The sequence below is a fragment of the Eublepharis macularius genome, chromosome 13 (genome assembly GCF_028583425.1).
Source record: "Eublepharis macularius isolate TG4126 chromosome 13, MPM_Emac_v1.0, whole genome shotgun sequence".
Lineage (NCBI taxonomy): Eukaryota > Metazoa > Chordata > Lepidosauria > Squamata > Eublepharidae > Eublepharis > Eublepharis macularius.
In genome coordinates, this window is record NC_072802.1 from 41,884,506 (window position 1) to 41,905,520 (window position 21,015).

The window sequence follows — 21,015 nt, forward strand, 5'->3', positions numbered from 1 at the left end:
CAGGTTTGCTTAAGGGCCATCTGGCAGACAGTGCTGAGTAAAAGTGATACATCCTTTAAAGATCTCCTAGGACATTCAAGGGCCTGTTATGTTTAGCCTAGTGCCTCTGTCAATGGTTCTTTACTGTTTCTACCATTTTCATGTTCTTAGGTTATTTTATATTAATTTTATTTTTATTGTCTATTTATTGTATTTTTTGTATTTTATTGTTTTATACTTACTGTAAACCACCCAGAGAGCTTTGGCGATGGGTGGTATTGAAATAAAATAAATAATAACAATAACAACAGCAATAATATGTTTTATTGGGTTTGTGTTGGTTTATATTTAAGCAAAACACATCCGATTCTAAAAAGGCATGATATTTTTACCAGATACAAAGAGTTCACCATCTAATCCGTGGTCATTTGAACTGTGGTTAAAGTAGCTTGGGTTAAAATAACCTAGCCTCCTGAAATACAGCATTTAAATAAATCCTTTTATGTCATCTTTTTCAGATTGGCAAGCTGTGTGGTCATTCCCAGCAGAGACAGTACAGGTCAGCTTGGTATCCTGAAGATCTTGTTGTTGACAAGAAGGCAATGAGGGTTGCCCACATAGACCATGAAGAAACTTTGTCCAGCCGAAGGAGGTGAGCATCCTTCTGCCGTCCAGTGTGTCATCCCAGTCTAACATTCTGTTTCTGACCTTTTTCAGAATAGGAAAACTGAGGAGGAACTTCCATATCATTTATACCCCAGCATTCTCCCCAATAGGGACCCAAAGGGGCTTCCATCATTCCTTTATTTTATCCTCGCGTCTATCCTGTGATATTGGTGAGGCTAGGAGTGTATGACAGGCACAAGATCACCCAGCAAGCTTCCATGGAAAGGGGGGAGCTGTACCTGTCTCCCCCAGATACTAATCCAACATTCTAACCATTTTATGTGGCTACACATAGTCACACCTCTTCCACAGCTGAATAAAATGTATTTAGGATATATTTAGGAGCCCCATGGCACAGAGTGGTAAGCTGCAGTACTGCAGCCCAAGCTCTGCTCACAAACTGAGTTCAATCCTGGCGGAAGCTGGGTTCAGGTAGCCAACTCAAGGTTGACTCAGCCTTCCATTCTTCCGAGGTCGGTAAAATGAGTACTCAGTTTCCTGGGGGTAAAGTGTAGATGACTGGAGAAAGCAATGACAAACCACCCTGTAACAAAAAGTCTGCCAAGTAAACGTTGTTATGCAGCTTCCCCAATGGGTCGGTGCTTGCACAGGGGACTACCTTTATCTTACCTTTATATTTAGGATGTTTTATGCCTCCTTTTCAGAATCCTGCTTGAGGCAGCGTATCATTAAAACCACATCACAATATTAAAAACAACCAATTGGACATAAACAGCATAAAAACTATCCCTCAGGCCATTAAAATACTTGGTAAAGTAAAACCTCTAATTAAATTAGAGAGTTGCTGTAGCAAATGGTTAAACGGTTGAGCTGTGAATCAGCACTCTGCTGGTTTGAATCCCACTATTGCTATGAGGTCAGTAAGTGGTCTTGGGTAACCAGCTCTCCAGCTTTATTGTGAGGATAACAATAACACTGACTTTGTTCACTGTTGTGGGTGGTGCACTAATCTTCTAGAAGAGCAGCATATAAGAGTTGTTGTTGTTAATAAAAGCCTGGGTAAAAAGATGTGCTTTGTCCTGGCACCTAAAAGAAAGTAAAGTAGGCACCAGGTGAACCTTGAAGGGGAGAGCGTTCTAAAAGCATGGTTCCACTACAAAAATGTCCAGTCTCTAGGTGCCACCCACCTCACCTCTGAAGGCAGGGGCACAGAGAGCAGGGCTTGAGAGGCAGATGGACTAGATGGTATGGAGTGAGATAGCCTGTTCTTCAGGTACCCTGTCTCCAAGCCATTTGGCACCTTAAAGGTAAGAACCAGCACTTTGAAAATTCCTTCAATCTTGCTTTTTCAGTGAAATATGAGTGCAACGGATTTTACAAGATGATGTGCGGCATTTTCTAACTCTGCAGCATACAGTTTTCAAACCTGTTCAGCCAGTAATAGCTTTTCAGGTTTCATCTGTCTTATGTAGCAAAACTGAGTGTTCCCAAGGGTTGTTCTTATTTGGGAGCAGTGGCTTCCTAGATCTTCTGTTACCATTCTTTCAGTGATGGATACCCTCATTTTCCTTAAGCCCCACATCTTCTCTAACGTTATTCATTAACTAAAACTTTTTTTGTTTATAGTGGAGATGTAAAATGACTCCTGTCTTACCTGCGTTACTGCTCATCAGCCCTGCAGGGTGGGGAAAGAAATATAGAACTTGTATTATATTTTCCTTTGTGTTTTATTGCATAGTCCGTGTGTGCAATCTGCCAGAACCTGATTAAAGGAAACCCTGCATGACTTAGTTAAGGGGGGGGAGAAGGTGGATAGAGCTCCTGTTGGTAGTGTTCCAGCAGCATGTATTTGTTTTGTCTGCCCCCAGCTGGGTACTTTACAGCTCCCAACTAATCTTTATAATAGTTTACTTCAGACTGGGAGGAGATTTACTACCTGAAACCATCTGTTAAAATAAATAACAGGAAATGCAAGCAGGAATAATAACAGGAAATGCAAGCAGGAAAAAAACTTAACAATGGAGCGCAGATGCTGCAAAGTGCAATGGAGTTGAGGATTGTTCTTACGCTTTCAGTGAATGTGGAATGATTTTAGCAGGTGCATAGTCTTGTCGTGATAGGAGAAGTTGCGCTCACTGGCTTTCTTTGCATTTACATGGTGCACAAAGCAGTCAGCTTAACTAGTGGGCCAAAGAAAGAAAATGGTGATGGGACTTCGCAAGGTGATGCTTAACCTCCTGGGATGGCTTTCAGAACCAAATTTGACTGACATTGCACAGGAGATAAAAGTTTATAATAGTCTGGATGGAAACAGTGTTGGAGCCTGCCTAAAATTTCAGTCTGAAAGGGAAGGGAGCAATTTTCACTGATTCCCCTCTTCCATGGCAGATCTTCAATTCCCTCCCCTCAACTTAGTTTTGTGAAGGCCTCCCCATTTCCTAAGAGCAGCATTTCAAGGTGCATTTTAGGCTGTTGTGGGAAGGGCGCCACGTTGGACTTTCTGCAGAAATTGTAGGCTGGATCCAAGCCATAATTTCCACCCACTAGATGGGATTGGGGAATTACTCCTAAAGATCATGCAAACCCAGTTTGAATGATTTACAGCACATACTGTGGTTGAGAATTAGCACACTGTTGCATGTTGAATTCACTTGTGGGTTTGCACCACTTGTGGGCCCTGGAATAGATAAATGTGCATTGCTGGAGGTGTTGCTATTGGCAGGAAGGGAGCTGCAATGAGTCTCAGAGTCTTTAAGGTGCTGCAGTACTCTTTTGCTTGCCACAGCAGAAAAGCATTGCTACCTTTTTAAAATTGGCCATCTGGTAGCTGAATTATAAAAATTACTTTGAGATCTAATGTCTTGTCCCTAGGCACTGTTCTTTGCCAATTATGAAATGGCACTGCAGCAGCACCTAGTGGCAAAGCACGAGCATTACAAACCAGGGACTACAAACCAGGGATGCATCTGACGAGAACTGTGATTCTCGAAAGCTTATGCTAAAATAATGCTGTTTAGTCTTAAAGGTGCTACTGGACTCTTTTTGTTTTTGCTACTACAGACTAACACGGCTAACTCCTCTGCACCTAAACCAGGGATTGAATGCCGGTCATAGATTTACCAAAGCATCCAGGTATTCCAAGCCACAGAAAAGGCATATTTTAAATCAGCAGAGAGTGGAAATGGGGGACCCCTGCACCCACCGAGGGACCAGGCATTTCTGCTTTCAACAGAAGTTATAATTGTGTCTCCATCTTCTCTAGTTTCATTTGTTTTGTTTCAGGGAACTCATCACGAAACTAAGAAAGCACAGCAGTTTTTATAGCAGTCTGCCAGAGTTTATCTGTAGCCACAGTTCTGCGGTTCAAAACAATACTCTTTGCTGGAATGGTCAAGAAATTGTAGAAAGGTGAGAGAGTTTCTGTGTTTTTCTTCCCCTTCCTCCTTTTCCACTTCTAGTCACGCTCGGTCCTAGAACTTCAGTGTTTTTACTTTTAAAATTCTACATCTGGAAGCTGTTGTCACTAGTGGATTGGTTGCTTTTCTGGGGGAAGCAATCTAAGATTACTCTCACAGTAATACACAAAGTTACACCTAGCACAAAATGAGAAGTTTAAAAACATTACATAAAAAACATTTCCAGTAGCAGTAGACATCATACGCCCGGACAGTGCTTAATGATATTTGGATCCTTATAAAAGACATTACACAACTTTTGCTTGCAGACCAAAGCGTTTACTTGCAGCCTCTGCCTACTGTAGTGAAAGTAGTTAGTCACAGCATGAAAAGCTCATGGGAAGCCAGTGCCAACAAAGAAGTACTCTGTGTGCATTCAGTGTATTTGCAGCCCATCATAGCAAACATCTGATATACAAATACACACCAGAGAATTTTAGTTGAAGGGGATTGGAACCAGTGGTTGCTTGCCTGCTTAAGGTTCCATAAATTTCTCCATTAAAATTTGTTCCATTTGTCATCTGGTGCGGCCTTGGTTTGCCACACAGGTATGCAAATCAGGGGTGTATGAATTATCCTTTGGATGGATAGAAGAGACTAAAAACAGAGAACCTGCATCTGAACTGCAGCTTTGGAGTGCATCTGAGGGGGGGTTCTATTCCCTCCAAGTCATTCCTTTGAACCCTCAGTGTTCTAGAGAACTTCCACAAGAGATGCAAACTTTCAGTGTTTGTTTTGAAGCCAGAGCCAAGTGGTGTAGAGCACTTGCTTTGCTTGAAGATAGATCTTGTGCACCTCCAGTAGATAGGAACTCAGATGGCACATGTCAGCAAAGAGTTCTGTCTACCGGAGCCTTTAGAGAGATGCTGCCAAATTAGCATTCAAATCCCATATTTAACCCAGACGAAGAGAGACTTGAAATCCTTCTTCCATGTGGAAGTCATAATTGGAGATATTTTTCCTGCTATCTCAATGTGCAAATGGGGTCTTGTATTTACCTCTGTAGGGATTAACTGCACTTTTATCTGTTTCTTTACCTAAGGCTGGAGACAGATGAGAGTTCAAAGTGCATTGAAAGGCTTTGCTTCCTGGACTAGGTATACACATTTCTTTTTGTCTCACTGTCAAACAGGTTAGTTTTAGGTTGATTTGAGTTCCATGGCAACTTAGAGACCAGAAGGATTTTCAAGGTGTATTAGACATCAGAACCCTCAAAAATCAATGGGAGAAAATTTTAATCTTTCAGGACATTCCACTGCTGACCTAAAAGTGGCTGTGCTCAAACAGAGCAACTTCAATGGGATATTACAATGTGAGATTACTGAAACACAGTTCATTCACAAATTCAGAACAATGGACCTCCCCGTCCCGGGGTGGAGCTAAATAAAGATTTAGGATTATCTCACTACAGATGCCAATTTCTGTTTTAACCAAGCTGCACTGTGTTGCTTTGCATCCTGACATCTTCTTTTGCTACACTTCTCTCATATAATCAAGCTGCATTGTACTTTTGCATCCTGATGCCCTTCCTTATAACACCCCACCCACCTTTTGACTGGGATATAAATGTTCAGGGATCTCCGTTCCTACTCATGTCTGAGGAAGGGAGCTCTGACTCTTGAAAGCTCATACCCTGAAAATCTTGTTGGTCTCTAATGTGCCACTGGACTCAAATCCTGCAGTCAAACAGGTTCGCAGGCTCTTTTTTAATCAAACAAACCCTGTTTTAAGCAGAGATGAAATAAGGATCCGAGTGTTCACCCTGTCTCTCGTTCCAACTAGCATCTAACCATCCTAATTTGGTTCCAAGCCAACCAGGCTCAAACAGTATTTTGTCATATTTGTTACACCACTGGGGCCAGAAGTGGCCTACAAGATTTTCAATTTTATGCTCACAAAAGCTGTGTGAAGTAGGCGTTTCAGGGAGTGAAAGAGGGATCCTTCCCTTATCTTACCAATCCACTGAGCAAAATTTATTTATTATAGTATTTATACCCAACCTTTCCTTTTAACTCAAGTTTGAAGCCTTCCTCCAACGTAAGTGACTCTTCTGTTGTAGGAAGAGCCGTTTTAAGTTGGAGGAAGGCTACTTAGAGGATAGTTCTACCCACCCCCAGAGAGGCCCAAGATCACCCTGCAACTTTCCGTGGCAGTGTAGGGATTTGAATCCATACCACCTGGATCTAGTCTGGCGCGCTAAACACTGTTCCACCGTGGCTAATGATTGTTATGTGTGACCTGTTTAAGGAAGTTAGTTCAAGGAACCTTAAAGAATTAAGGCAATGATGTGAAACAGCAGTCTCTTTAAGGATCCTTTTCCAGAGATGTTGAAGAATCAAGAACATATTTACATGACCCCTTGTGGGAGGGCTGGTGAAATAGATACTGATGAGGAAGCCCCAGAGAAACATGCAGAAAGGCACCTTCCCAATTTCTAAATCTGTGTGTAAAGACTGTTCGTGTTATGGAATTCTTTGCTAATTAAAGGATATCACACAAAGTTGGGATTTCCCCAGCTCTTCAATCTCAAAATCCTATTACATGTTCAGATTCACAAAGTTTTCATAAGCTGCTTAGGGTAGTATATTCCTTTTAATTCTTTTCTGAATCAGATGACGAACACAGATCCTTCTGTAAAACGTTCAAGCACATTATGAAAATGCAGCTACTGTTTCTAAATTGTAAAAAAACACACACCCAAACCTACACGAACATAAATCCTACTTTAGATGAGCATATGCCTCTTTTAGTCCCTCATTGCTGAAAAGACTTCAGTAACTTCCACAAACTCCCCCACTTTCCGTTTGGGGAGGAACAGCTTCTCATTTTCTTTTTATTGCCTGCATATTGTATGAGAGTTTTATGTGTACAAATCATATGCAAACAAGGCTGTGCAGAAGCTGAGGGAGGGCCTCCTGTTATGTGGAGCTTGGCAGGAATCTGGATCCCATGCTGTGTTTTTTCCGTCTTGCCCCAGACATGTGCTTTTATATACATTTATTAACTTGTGGCCCAACTGTGGTGGCTTTCCAGAGTTCTGTTAAACCCATCCTGTTGTGAATGCCAACTTGGGACTGTGAAAAAAGAGACTGGGCCCCTGGCAGCCCACAGTACGTGGCTGAGGGGGCATGTTCATCTTTGGTGGGTGAGGTAATAAATCCTGCCCAATGGTGCTCACACTCCTTGCAGGCAGTCTGCCAGAGTCAGAGAGGTGACAAGAAGGACCACCAAAGTTCCAGATGAGCAAGGACTTCATTTTGTGCCCACCTGTATCACCTGTTGGGCACCAAGTGAGCTTGTCACCATTTCTTTTGGATATGGCTGCTTCCTTCTTATTTTGCAAAAGCCATCTCAGTTATAGGAAACACAGTGTCAGACAATGTTAAATTGGTCATTGATTTATTTCCCTCATTCATATCATGCTTTTCTCTGCAGTGAGGACCAAAAGTGGCTGGCATCATTCTCCTCGCCTCCATTTGTCTTCACAACAACCCTGTGAAGTAGGTCAGACTAACTGTGTGTAACTGGCCCAAAGTCGATGTATTGTCGAAGGCTTTCATGGCCGGAGAACGATGGTCGTTGTGGGTTTTCCGGGCTGTATTGCTGTGGTCTTGGCATTGTAGTTCCTGATGTTTCGCCAGCAGCTGTGGCTGGCATCTTCAGAGGTGTAGCACCAAAAGACAGAGATCTCTCCGTGTCACAGTGACACACCAAAAGACAGAGATCTCTCAGTGTCACAGTGACACACCAAAAGACAGAGATCTCTCAGTGTCACAGTGACACATTGTGACACTGAGAGATCTCTGTCTTTTGGTGCTACACCTCTGAAGATGCCAGCCACAGCTGCTGGCGAAACGTCAGGAACTACAATGCCAAGACCACGGCAATACAGCCCGGAAAACCCACGACAACCATGGCCCAAAGTCACTCGGCAAGCTTCCATGGCAGAGCAGGGATTTGAACCCAGACCTTTCAGATCCTAATCTGACACTCTAGCTACTGTAACGCATAGGACCAAGTTTGTGTTGATCTAGTGTTTTGTAAATTGAGAGTGTGTGTTTGTGTATGTGTGAGAGAGAATGTAGTGTGTATCCAACCACAAAGATCCACTGACAGAATGGCATTTCCATTTTCATAAGAGGGGCTGTGATTCCCTGTGGATCTTCACTTTGCCTTCTGTGCCATTTCTGGGGTTCCACAGACCTCACCCCTCCATGGGGGAGGGATGTTAAATGAACTACAGTAGGAGGGGGAAAATTCATCTCTGCAAAGTGCATGGATGGTTGGATCTCTTGTCTGGACCTGGTTTTATTCATTTCATTTTACTTCATTTATATCCTGCTGTTTTCCCCAATGGGGATCCAAAGCAGCTTACATCATTCCCCTCCATTTTTTTCCTCACAGCAGTCCTGTGAGGTAGGCTGAGTGTGTTTGACTGGCCCAAGGTCACCATGCCAGAGCAGGAAATCGAACCTGGATCACCCAGATCCTAGTCTGTCACTCTATCCACTACACCATGCTGACTTAAACATGCCCCTTGCCTTCCTGATAAATCACTGTTTTTAGACCTTCAGGAGATAATGACTTGTACCCATTCTCTCTCCTTTACCAAGCTTGCCTTCTGCTGTTATTTATGATTGTCTTTCAAATAGACACATCTTCTTTCTGAGGTAGCTCGTTTTGGCTTACTCTTACCTTTATCAGAGCAATGGAAAAGTAGCCGCAGTGATCAGTGAAAGTATTAATCTGACTTTATGGCAGTGCACTGGAGTGATTATTCCACAAGATGGCACCAAGGGAATAGTTATCTTGCCTTGAGATAGCAGGAAAAAACTCAGCAATCGATCCTTTATTCTTAACCTCTAGCATCCTTTGTTTCTCTAGCTTTTTCAACTCTGGGTAATCACCTGGTTGGGGGAGAGCTATTAGTCACTATTTTGAAGCAGGGAAAACTAGATGCAATTGGAGAAAAACTTTGAAGGAAGTGTGTCCATTGCACGCCAGCAGTGTGGGGTGTCTTTTCACTCTCTCTCCCCTCTCCAGTTCTTTAATTTGCAGTTCATTCTCTTTACCCTATTTATGTGCAGGCGAGGGACCATGACTCACTGGTAGGATGTGAGCTTTGCATGTTAAAAGGTTCCGAGTTCAGCCTGTCACCTCCTGCTAAAGGATCTGGAGTAGCATAATTTAGGAAAGATCTTCCTCTGCTGGGGAACAGCTGCCAGTCAAAGTAGGCAATTCTGAGTTAGGCGGACAAAAGGACCAAAGCTGCTGTATAAGGCAGCAGCATCAGCCAATGTGGTGTAGTGATTAGAGAGTTGGATCAGGAGGTTGGAGACCCAGGTTCGAATCTCCACTCTGCTATGGTAGCACACTTAGTAACCTTGGGACAGTCACTGTCTCTCAGCCTAACTTGGTAGTTACTAGGATAAAACACAGGAGTAGAGAACTATGTTGTAAGCGACTTTGGATTCTCCCATTGGGGAGAAGAGTGAGTTATAAAAGATATTCACAGAACAGTGAAGAGAGGTGGCAATTTTTAAAAATCCCAGAGGATGTGGTCTTTTTGCATATAAGAAGGTCTACATGGAAGTACTCCTTGACTGGAGTTCCATCTGTGGCTCTTTGTGTTGCTTATTTGTCCTTTCCCTGTTGCAGGTTCAGCCGCCAGGCAGTGAGGAATGGAGCAAAAGTCCAGCTGAGCAACCATGAAGTCAAAGTGAAAGGACCAGAGCCTGTGATTAGTCAAATCATTGACAAATTGAAACACATCAATCAGGTAGGTGATTGTAAAGTCACTGGCCTGAAATAGACAGACAGAAGCATTTATTGTATGTAGCCAAAGGTCATTATGAAAAGACACAGTGAGATAAAAGAAAAAGAACCATAAATCATAAATATGAACACTAAAATAACCAAGTCTAAAAATCTCTTATTAAAACATGACAGCCTTCAGATGCAACTTTAGCTCATGTTTTCCTAGCAGCCAAAGCAAACAGCAACACTTCTGAAAAGGAGAAAATCAGCATCTCTGCTTCTGGAGGAAGAATTTAAGCCCTTCAAAAGTGCTGTGAACAAATTGGTTCTGGGCTCTGTGTAGAGTGGAGAGAACAGAATGTAATGGATAAATCCTCCAGAAATGTAGCACTGCATATACTGCAAATGCTTTTGGGGAATTGTGACCATCAAGCAAAGGTGTTGGCCTGGTTTGAAACCAGATAGACGTTAAGTACTGTTCTGAGATTCTGGAGAGTGATGCCGGTCAGAAAAGAGGCTCTGGCATAGTCCCTTTTAAATAGTTTATACCAGGGTGAAAATTTGGAGCTGGAGATTAATTGTCTATTTGAGGGGACATCATACTTGAACACCCAGTCATGAATATTTGTGCTGACTATGAGGACACCATGGGAATCATCTGAGATAGAACATAAATGGAAAATGTTGTTATAAGAAGCTACCCAGGCAGCGTATCTCTGCATCGATGCAGTATATTTCTGCATAGTTATGAGACATCATTGGAGAGTAGAGCAGCAGTGTCATTCCTTGATTCCCCAATCTGAGCATAGCGACATGTATGCTTGCCATATACATGCTCTGGTTGAAGGCATGCCAAGTTCTGCCCTCATCAGGGCTGCCGGGGTGCATCTGGATGAAGGGCTAAAATTCTCTTTAAAAAATATTTTGAATAGTTCCAGTTTTGTGATCGGGCGATTATTCCAGTCCCAAACCTCTGCTCCATGGAATGGCTTTAGTCTGGTATATTTTCAAAGCTGGATCAATCAAGACGCCACTGTAAAATGTCAGAATACACCCACACACATACACATCTGGGGGTCTGACTGCTTCCAAGTTGATTGTCGGCTCTTCCTGTTTCCAGCACCAGGAATCTGGGTCAGTGTCCAACTGGGAGCCCTCAAAAGTAGGCAGAGACCAGGTGTGGCTCTGTCTGCTGCTCTTAGTGGTCCTCCTCACTCCTCAGTTTCACAGTTTTTGAGAGTGCCAATCACTAGTCATTTCAGACAGCTGATGCTTTCAAGAAATAGTTAAACAGCATGAAGGCCTGATGAAAAGCTGCTGTGGGCTTGGATGCATGTCTGCCAGGACATACGTTTCCTCCCTCCAGTATAAGTCCAGGTTCCTTGTACATCCTTACTTTCTTCAGGCACAAAGGGCAGTGTTGAGAAGCTTAAGAGCATACAGTTTCTTACCAGACTAGATCACAGATGAACTGTTAATGCTTCACATCTCAGGAGTGCTTTACCTGGAGTGGTGACTAGGCCCCCCTACCCCCTGGGTGGGAGGTGGGAAGCCTGGCACTTACCATTTTGGTGTCCTCATGCATGCGCAAAGCATGCTCATGTGCTCCTGGCCTGAGTGATGATGACACTTCCAGGAAGTGGTGTCATCGTACAGGGCACGTGATGCTCCGGGAGTGCTCCCACACTCCACAGGGGGCCAATCTGGGGCTATTCAGGCCAGATTGAGCTGACCTGGGCTAGATCAGGCCACTGCGAAGTACAGGAGTGCTGTTGTGCTGTGCAGCAGCCTAATTCAGCCCCGATTTGGGCCCAATTCAGGCCAGTTCGAACCGGATTGGGCCACTGCAGTGTGTTGGAGTGCTGCTGCACTCCACAACGGCCCGATTTGGTCCCAAATTGGGGCACTGCGGCACGCAGGAGTGTGCCCTGCTGTCCGAGGGCGTGCCCCACCAACCTCTGGGAGCTTGCCACCTCCTGCCAACCACTGGTGGGTTGGCAGGTAAGGTGACAAACTCCTAGGAGTTTGCCCACCACTCGCAGGCACCTGGGAACCCTAGTGGTGACTTGATCGTGGTAAGAATGGTAGCAGATTGCATAATGAAAAATTAGTTATTTGCAGGGCTTTTTTCTGGGAAAAGAGGTGGTGGAACTCAGTGGGTTGCCCTCGGAGAAAATAGTCACATGGCGATCTAAACTCCCCTCTGTCTGGAGATCAGGGGACGGGGCCATGGCCATGTGACCATTTACAAGAGGTTTCGGAACTCGGTTCCACCGCGTTCCAGCTGAAAAAAAGCCCTGGTTATTTGGAAGGAAGGACATAGATAAAGAACATCTTAAGTTGCAGTCTGAATTTGGCTGTGTAACCTTTGAAGCCATATTAGGTTAGGAATAGGGTTGCCAGGGCTAGGTTGAGAAATTCCTGGAGATTTTGGGGGTGGGGCCTAGAAAGGGTGGGGTTTGGGGAGGGGAGGGGCCTCAGTGGGATATAATGCCATAGAATGCACCCTCCAAAGCAATCATTTTCTCCAGGGGAACTGATAGTTGTCATCTGGAGATCAGTTGTAATTCCGGGAGATCTCCAGCCACCACTCGGAGGCTGGCAAACCTAGTTAAGAGTCCTGAAGAGGGGATGGTTGGGAATTGGAGCCTGAGGGAAGACAGGCAGAAGCATTGATTGTATATACCCAAAGGGCATTACAAAGAGGGGAGAAGCCTTGACCCCGGATCAGTTAGGTAATGCTTCAGCGCCATCTACTGGTATGGTTCATTACAATGAACATGCTTTGTGACGAGAGCTGTGTTGGTAGAACCGCAGGATTGTCTTGCTTGTTGGTCTCTCAGGTACCACTGGACTCAAATCATAATGAACATGCTTTGTTACCTCTCTTTTCAGATTTTTTCTTCTTTTTATGCATGTGTGTACTAATAAGTGTAGACTGCATTCTGCAAACACAGCTATGTTTTTGGCAGCCATTAGACAGAACTTTCATACATCTGGTCCCAGTTTAGTTCATTTTCACTAAATAAATTGAACAGTTTTCAGAGATGTTCATTCTTTGTAGGATCATAAAGTTGGAAAAAATTAAATTATCTTTAAGTAATTCATTTATTTACACTGTTAATCTTTAGCAACCCAATTAGTGCAGGCATCTTAAAAGGCCATCCAATGGGTTTTGCCAGCATATGAGTAATCCCACCCCAGTTCCAGCACAGAATAATAACCAAAGTTGTGCCAAGAGATGCTGGATATCAAGGCTGTTCTCCAGCTTCAGACAACATGAAGTTTCCAGCAATAATGACCAAGGCCTGTGAGAATTCTCTCCCCAGGAACCTGGATTGGATAACCTGAAGTGTCCGGTTTGGGGGATTAATTTGGGGTGAGGCAGTTATATGTTTTGAGGTCGCTATCTTGGTTTTCCTGTGCAGAGAAGTTCTTAGTGGCAAGGCAAAAGGGGGTAGAGACTGGAAGATAGAAGATGATCTGGCAGATGACCAGGCTTGGGGGGAAAGTTGTGTATTTAGACGAGACTTGTTTCAAAATAATTATGCTTTGAATTTATTTGGCTGGGATCCTCCTTCTAAACTATAGGGTTTCTTGTGTTTCAGCACTGTATTTAATTCTAGGCAATGTACTTTACATGCAGATCCATAACCTGCCTGATCAACCTTAAAGTAATGAAAGCAACACAGGGTAATCTAAGGGGAGGTACCTCTTGATTCAGACCAGTTTCTGTGCTGGGGGCAGGGGCAGAAAGAAAGAGAGACAGAACAGAAATGCTTGGGACTGTGGGCATGTGCAGCTGCCACATGCAAACTTAGCATAATTTGCAATTCATAAACTGTCTTTGGAGTAAGACTCTGAAAAAGAGATCGAACTGGGCAAGAAAGGGCATTAGCAGGTTGCATGGGTTTTGGAAGGGAAATGCATTTTCATCCTGAAGTTACTCTGCAAGCAATGTATGGAAATATTTCAAGTTTACTGTATCTTGACAGATTTGGGGGGATGTACATGAACTAATTTATAATTTACTTCACAGCATCAGTGCGGCACTGCTGTTTTTTTTTTTAAAAAAAAGAACATATTGCGTTTTCTTCAGCCAGAAACCGAACCATCTCAGATGCTCTTGGGAAAAGGAGGGGGGAGTTGAGTGGGAATCAGAAATCTGGCAGTGTGTTTGTACAAGCCCCTGAGAAACTGATAAGACTCTCATTCGAGTCCAGCAGCACCTTCAAGACTAATTTTATTAATGAAGCATAAGCTTCCACAAGCCATCGCCTGCTTGTTCAGGAATGGTGGGGGAGGGAGGGGCCTGCTAACAGCAAGCAATTGAAGGCAGTTTGCTGAAGCTGCTCATCTCTTCTCCGCTCCCTACCTTTTTGGGACTGCAGAACTAGGGGGCTGCATGTGTTTGAGAAATGTTGGCAGTCAGGGCATCATAGTGGCAGTGTCAGCTTCAGAAAGGGGCAGAGGACGGTCAGCACAGAGAGCCTCCTAAAAGAGGCAGGGCTTGAAAAATATTCACCCACCCTCCAGATTTCCCCCTGCTAGCCTTTCTAGCCTCTTCCTTTTTCCTGGCTTGGGTGAGATTGGACATAGGCTGAAATGGGGGAGGTGGCCTTTGCCTGGGGAAGATTTGGAGGGGAATTCTGGTGAATATTGGAAGGGTTAATCTTTTCCCCTGCCCCCATCCATAATTCTAGACTTGTACGAGGCCTTATAGTAAGTGGTTGTACTAGAGAGACTAGCAGCGCAATCCTAAGCAGAGTTACTCCACTGGAAATCCAAAGCTAGAGCATCCCTGTCGAATGGCTGTGGAGACCCCACCTCAAAATTGTGCACTCTTGGTCCCTTCCCCTTAGCTTCTTGAATTTGGTGTAGTGGTTAAAAGTGGCAGGACTCTAATCTGGAGAGCCAGGTTTGATTCCCCACTCTTCTGCTTGAAGTCAGTTGGGTGACCTTGGGTCAGTCACAGCTCTCTCAGATCTCTCTCAGCCACATCGACCTCACAGGGTGATTGTTGTGAGGATAATAATGACACACTTTGTAGAGCACGCTGAGTGAATGTTAAGTTATTCTGAAGGTCAGTATATAAATCAGCTGTTGTTGTTGTTGTTGTTGTTGTTGTTATCTCCTCAAATGTTGGCCTTGATTAGTTTTGCCCTTTGAAGCACAACCCTTTTGGAAAATCTGCGTGCCTGTTTGTGCGCATATCTCCCACTTGGAAGGTCAAACTCTAGGGATGTCTCTGAGCTAGAATATGACTGATTAGTCTGCAGTTTTATCCCCTTAAACAAAACTCGGATGATCCAGAAAAAGAAACTACAGCAAAACTCTTAGAGCCCGCTTGCTGTGTGTCTAACACAACTGAAGCACTCAGGTGTCACTAGGGAAGGAGAAATGGAGTTATTGCTTACCTTCTTACCTGAGATTATCTCTCAGGTGAACGGATGCACTCAGGAATCATGAGAAAAAGAGATAGAATTATTGTTTATGCCCTCATGTGAGATTGTCTCTCAGGTGGTGCTACTGCATCCGTAGGGTCTTGGCTGGCAAGCTGCCACAGGACGCCAGCTCCCAAATCACGCTGGCACTGCCTTCACAAAAGAAAAGCTCTCTATTTTGCCAGTGTGTCTTTAAAAAGAAAAAACTACCTTTCTCTCTTGATGGAGGAAAGAAACCATGCTTGATAGGCAGCTCTCGACTTTATTTATCTATTTATCTTTCTATCTCTATATTTGTTGTATTTATACCCCACATTTCTCCTCAGTGGGGACCCGAGGTGACTTACATAATTGTCCTCGCCTCCATTTATCCTCACAACAACCCTGTGAGGTAGGCTAGGCTGAGAGTGTGTCACCTAGCAAGCTTCCATGGCAGAATGGGGATTTGAACCTAGTTCTCCCAGATTGTAGTCTGACACTTTAATTACCATACCACACTGGCTTTATTTAAGTGTTGGGATTTTAATCAACCGGCTGCAGCTGCAGTTTATCCTGGGGACAATTGCACCTTTATCTAGGTCTGCAGCCCTTAGAATGGAGGAGGGTGTGTGGACCACTTGAATGATCCTGAAGCAATGCCTTTTTTGGACATGCTAAACTACGTATCTTGAGGAGGAGAGAGTGCGTTCAAGGTGAGAGGGCCTGTCATGTGGCTATTTCAAAATAAAATCCGTTTGAGGTGGAACCAGAACCAGGGTGTTTAGTTTTTGCAGACAATGGCATTAAATTAAAGTTCATTGTTGTTGCCATAACATTTGGACAGGCTCACAAGGCAGTGACAAGCAGGGCAAGGGCGGTGGAGGAGAATGCCATCAAGACATAGCCAGCTTATGGTGATCCCTGCGGGGGAGGGGGGAGTGGTGGTGGTTAAGGCTAGAGAATAACAGAATTGCCAGCCATTGCAACCCTGGTCATCTTTGGAGGTTTCCACCCAATTACTAACTCAGCTTCTGCTGAGATTGGGCTTGCCTGGGCTATCCAGGTCAGGGCAAAGGTATGTTGTTTAAATGTTACCCCACACAATTTGCTATATGGCTACCCTACGAGAGTGTCAGAGTCACCTGAAACCAGTTAGTCTTCCTCCATCTCTGTCTCTGAGAGTGAAAACACAGTTGTCTTCACTAACCTTTGCCCAAGCTATACAGAATTGTTTGTGAGCTTGAAGTTGGAAATATTTCCCATTGATCATTTAGCCTCCTAGCTGCGTAAGGTAGAAGCTTTGCAGTGTGTGCCAATCTTCCGACTTCTGGATTTAGGATTTCAGCTGTTAAGCTCATCCTCTAGTTTAAACTTTACTTCTCCATTATAATTTTCTTGATTCATGTAATATGACTCAATTTCAAGAGCTTTCCATCCAATATGAATAAATGTTGGGTTGTGACAGTTACTCCTATAAGCAACTATCTCTACAGGGTAGATTGCACACTTCGAGCCAAATGGGGTAGTGTAGGACAATCATTCTAGTTCTGTACACATCTGAATTGCTGTTTGGATGCAGGAATGGGCAGCTCTAACTTTTAGATGAGAGTGCATGTGGGAAGTGCCCCAAACACCACTTATACCTCCCTCTACATTTTCATTTCAGGTACTTTTCTCCCCAGTTTGGCTAATCCACAGTTCTCTGAGCTGAGCTGGGAAAAGTCCCTGGAACAAAGGCAGGGAAGAGACATGTTTCAGCTCCCGCTGGAGTACTTCTTCATGTAAAAATTGGAGTCATCTCATACCCAACTTTATGTGAATAGGACATATGCATGAAGAGAAATAGAGCTACCTCAACAGCTCGAATTCAGTTCTTTAAATTGACTTGGGTTTTGATAAAATATTAAGAGGCTGAGAAGTGACAGCATACTAAGAACCTAGAACCGGGATGCTCTTTGCACCTGTGCATCAGTGAAAATATATGCCATTATCCATGGCTACTTGAGAGCTCTGAGTGTTAGAACACTGGTCTTTTATGGAAGATACTTAATACTCCACAGAGCAGGTCATATAATAAAATCTTAAGCAAAAATAGTCCACCAGCACCTGACTCCATCCCGTTAAAATCAGCAGGGAGAAGGAAATCAAGCATCAGTCATCTAACCCAAAGGCTTGAAAGAGTTTGTCCTTCTGAAAGACAAAAGAGAAGAGCCCGTTAGCAGCACCACAAAGTTCCAGAGTCTGTACTGCCTCCTAAACAGCCATTCTGCTGGGTCAAATTCAAAGTGCATGTAGTCCAGCATCCTGTTTTGCAGCAGTGGGTAACCAGTTGCTTCTGGAAAGCCTGCAGGCCCGGTCCATAGGCCTGCCTGCTGCAGATGGCCTCCACCAACTGATATTCAGAGGTATACTACCTCTCAGCATGGAGGTTCCATTTAGCCTGTGACACTGATGGACTTACCCTCCTTGAATTTCTCTAATCAGCTTTTTAAAGCCAACTTAACTAGGTGTCATTATTGTATCACATGCCAGTGAGTTTTGCAAGTTGTGTTTTTATATGAAGTCATTTCTTCTCTGTCTCTTCTGCCCTTCGACTTCATCAGGTTCCAGAAATTCTAGTATTTGAGAGAGGGAGAAAAAGGTTTCTACTCACTTTCTTCATACCATGCATAATTTTATATATGTCTCTGCAGGGCTTTTTTTCTGGGAAAAGAGGTAGTGGAACTCAGTGGGTTGTCCTCAGAGAAAATGGTCACATGGCTGGTGGCCCCACCCCCTGATCTCCAGACAGAGGGGAGTTTAGATTGCCCTCCACGCCACTGAGTTTCCGGAACTCCGTTCCACCGCATTCCAGCTAAAAAAAGCCCTGTGTCTCTGTCACATGTCTTTCCTCATCCCCCAGGTCACATTGCCATTCTCTGACACTCCAATAATGGCTCATAACACAAGGCCTTACCTGTTGATCTCCAGGTTCAGGTAGGTTCATGCTGTGGAAGGTGATCCTTCAGCTTACTACTGTTGTCAGAATTAAAAGGCACTTCATGGTCCATTTAAGAGAGCCTGAGGAATGGCGCAGAGTGGCAGGTCACATCTTCTCTCAAGAGTTGATTTGCTCAGCAATAATACTTGTCATCTAACAAGAAGGGAAAGTTGTCTGATTATGAGCAATAATTCTTTCGGTCTGCCCTTTTTGGATGGCATTATTAAACTGCCTGTGACAAATGGGTCATAAGAAGCCCCCACACTGCTTAAATCCACCCAGTGTTGTCATTATTTCTCTCCGTCTGTTTAGTAGCAAGATTTGGGGTGGGGGAGAGAATTAACATGATGAATGTATTTGGGCAAGTAATGGATATTTTACTTATTTTAATGACACACTCTAGCTTTACACGGCTTAGGCCTGGTATTTAAAGACTAGTTCCATAATCTCCCTCCCCCACCCCTTTTTTTGCCACTCAGGAGTTCTTTGTTAGCTTTGCTTAACGCACCATCGTAAATACGCTCTCGCAGATTTGCACTCCATATGGAAGCAGCAATTACTGCAGTATTGCCGGGATGGTTAAATCAGAAGAAGTGTGACAGACTGCGCCTGCTTCATATAATTAAGTCTGAACATACCGTGCTTCTTTTTTTATTATTACAAAAAGTCTTTCCCATTCCATTTGACATTTGGAAGGAGACTGAACGTTTCATATCCTCTCCTCTGCAATGCCCACAAAGACTCCTGATTGCCTTTCTTGGCCTTATGAAGGATTCGGAAAGAGAAGACGTGTCGCAGAACCAGAGCTGGTTTTATGTGCTGTGATTCTTCATCAGCTATAGAATTTGGGAAATGGGTCCAGAATTCAGTTTCCTGAGAATCTCTGCTTCATTATAAAAAGCAGAAACAAATTGTTAGCCAGTTAACTGCAAGCTATAATTGAAAATGTGTCTTGCAATGACTGGAGAGTTCTCAGAAGCCAGAGTCCTGGTGGGTGGGTGAATAAGATTTCCAGGGGAGGGGGGCGTGAGGCTTCCAAATTCCATGCTGCCTGCCCTGTTCCCTCCCCCATTCCTGTGATGAGCAGAAATGAATGATGAAAAGCAAGTGAAGTTTTTGGAAGAATGCATAATTAGTATCTTATGTAGGCTAATGAGTATTCAACCACAGTAGCCTTTCACTTGGTTGTTGAGATTTGCTTTAAAAACACACAGAGAGATGGTACAAGGGCATAATTTAGCTTAAATGAAGGAAATTTCCTTGAGCTGTTGCAATTATTGGGATGGTAGTGGTCCACCATGCAGGGTTGTTGTGTAAGGCAACTGGAAGACCAGGGGCCAAGTCGTCCCCCAGAGGCTTTATATTTGGTCCTCAGCATAACTCCTGATCCCAAAGCGCACACCTCAGTCATTTTTCTCTTAAGCTGAAACCTCAGCTCTTTGATTCCTTCTTGTCCCAGACAGAACAGCAAAAGACGCTTTGGGGGAGTCATTTCTGCACCTTGAGAGCTCACTAACATGCACAGGTGGGTTAACAAGCTTTTCGTGTTAGTGTGTGAGTTAGTGATGGAGCCAAAGCTGACTGGTCCTTTGGTCCTTCATCTATTGAAAATACAGCCCAAGTTTAAAAAGAGTTGCTAACCAGGATTATAAGAATGTGAAGCAGGATGCTGTTTGCGGTTGCTGTGTAGCTAAGGTTGCCAGCCTCTAGGTGGTAGCTGGAGATCTCCTGGAATTACAACTGATCTCCAGACAACAAAGACCAGTTCCCCTGGAGAAAATGGCTGGTCTGAAGGGTGAACTCTATGGCATCATACCCCACTGAAGCCCCTCCCCTCCTCAAATCCCGCCCTCTCCAGGCTCCACCCCCCCAAATCTCCAGGAATTTCCCAGCCCAGACCTGGCAACCCTATGTGTAGCAGTCTGATAAATGCAGCTGCTGTTGGTATGACGGCTGATTGGATGCAGTCTAGAGGATGGGAAGACTTCAGTACTCTCTTCTCCTGGGGTAGGCTTTAAACTACAGCTTCTCATTCATGAGCCGGCTTTGTTAGCAGCTTGCAAACATCCTCCTGCATATCTGGAATGGCTGTAAATCAAAAGGACTAAACTTGGCACGTGCTGTGCCAAATTTGGAATGGGATGCACAGTTGTGGGTTTGGGTACACACACTGCTGAGGTGGGGGGGCGGGATTTGAGGCATTGTAGACCATGCAAAAATAACACAAGGAGCTGGGGGATAATTTATGAAGGTAAAAGTATCCTGACAACTGGAGCAGGAACTTGGGGGAAAGGTAGTAAAGTAGAGGAGTCTCTGGGGAGTAGGCGAGGGAAAAAGCATTTGGTGGCTAGAGTCCAATAAACTTCTTGAATGAGCCCTTTTTTCACAGAGCAATTTAACCCCAAAGTCTTTAGATGCAGGGAGGGCTCTGTGACTTTGGACATCAGCTGCATTTCAAAAAGTTAGCAAAACACTCAGTGGGGAATCTCGCTATACATTGGTAATGACAGGGTTTAGCAATGGAAGAATGTCTGAAATTTTTTCTCAGCTAAAAGGAGCTGTAAATTCTGTGGCTGGGAAGTGATGCAGGCTGTTCCCAGATTTACTCATAGGTTGTGGTAGCAATTTTGTTTTTTTCTCAATGTCTTTCCCCCAAAGCACATGTCTCTCCCTGTTCAAATGGGGTTGGCTTTCTCAAGCAATCATAGTGACTTTGCGGGTGGCCGGCATGCTGACAGGATGGGTGTCTGCAATGCAGATGTCAACAACTGTGCCGTTCCCGGTGGTGGTGGTG

The 21,015-nt window shown here is 44.0% G+C and overlaps 1 protein-coding gene across 1 annotated transcript in view; it reads left to right on the top strand.

The window, feature by feature from the left end:
* GPC3 (glypican 3) overlaps positions 1-21,015 on the top strand; it is a 313,638-nt gene that overhangs the window by 253,080 nt on the left and 39,543 nt on the right. The window contains exons 4-6 of the mRNA XM_054995835.1: positions 498-631; positions 3,889-4,014; positions 9,720-9,840. Coding sequence (XP_054851810.1) covers positions 498-631; positions 3,889-4,014; positions 9,720-9,840 — 381 coding nt within the window. The remainder of the gene's footprint in view (positions 1-497; positions 632-3,888; positions 4,015-9,719; positions 9,841-21,015) is intronic.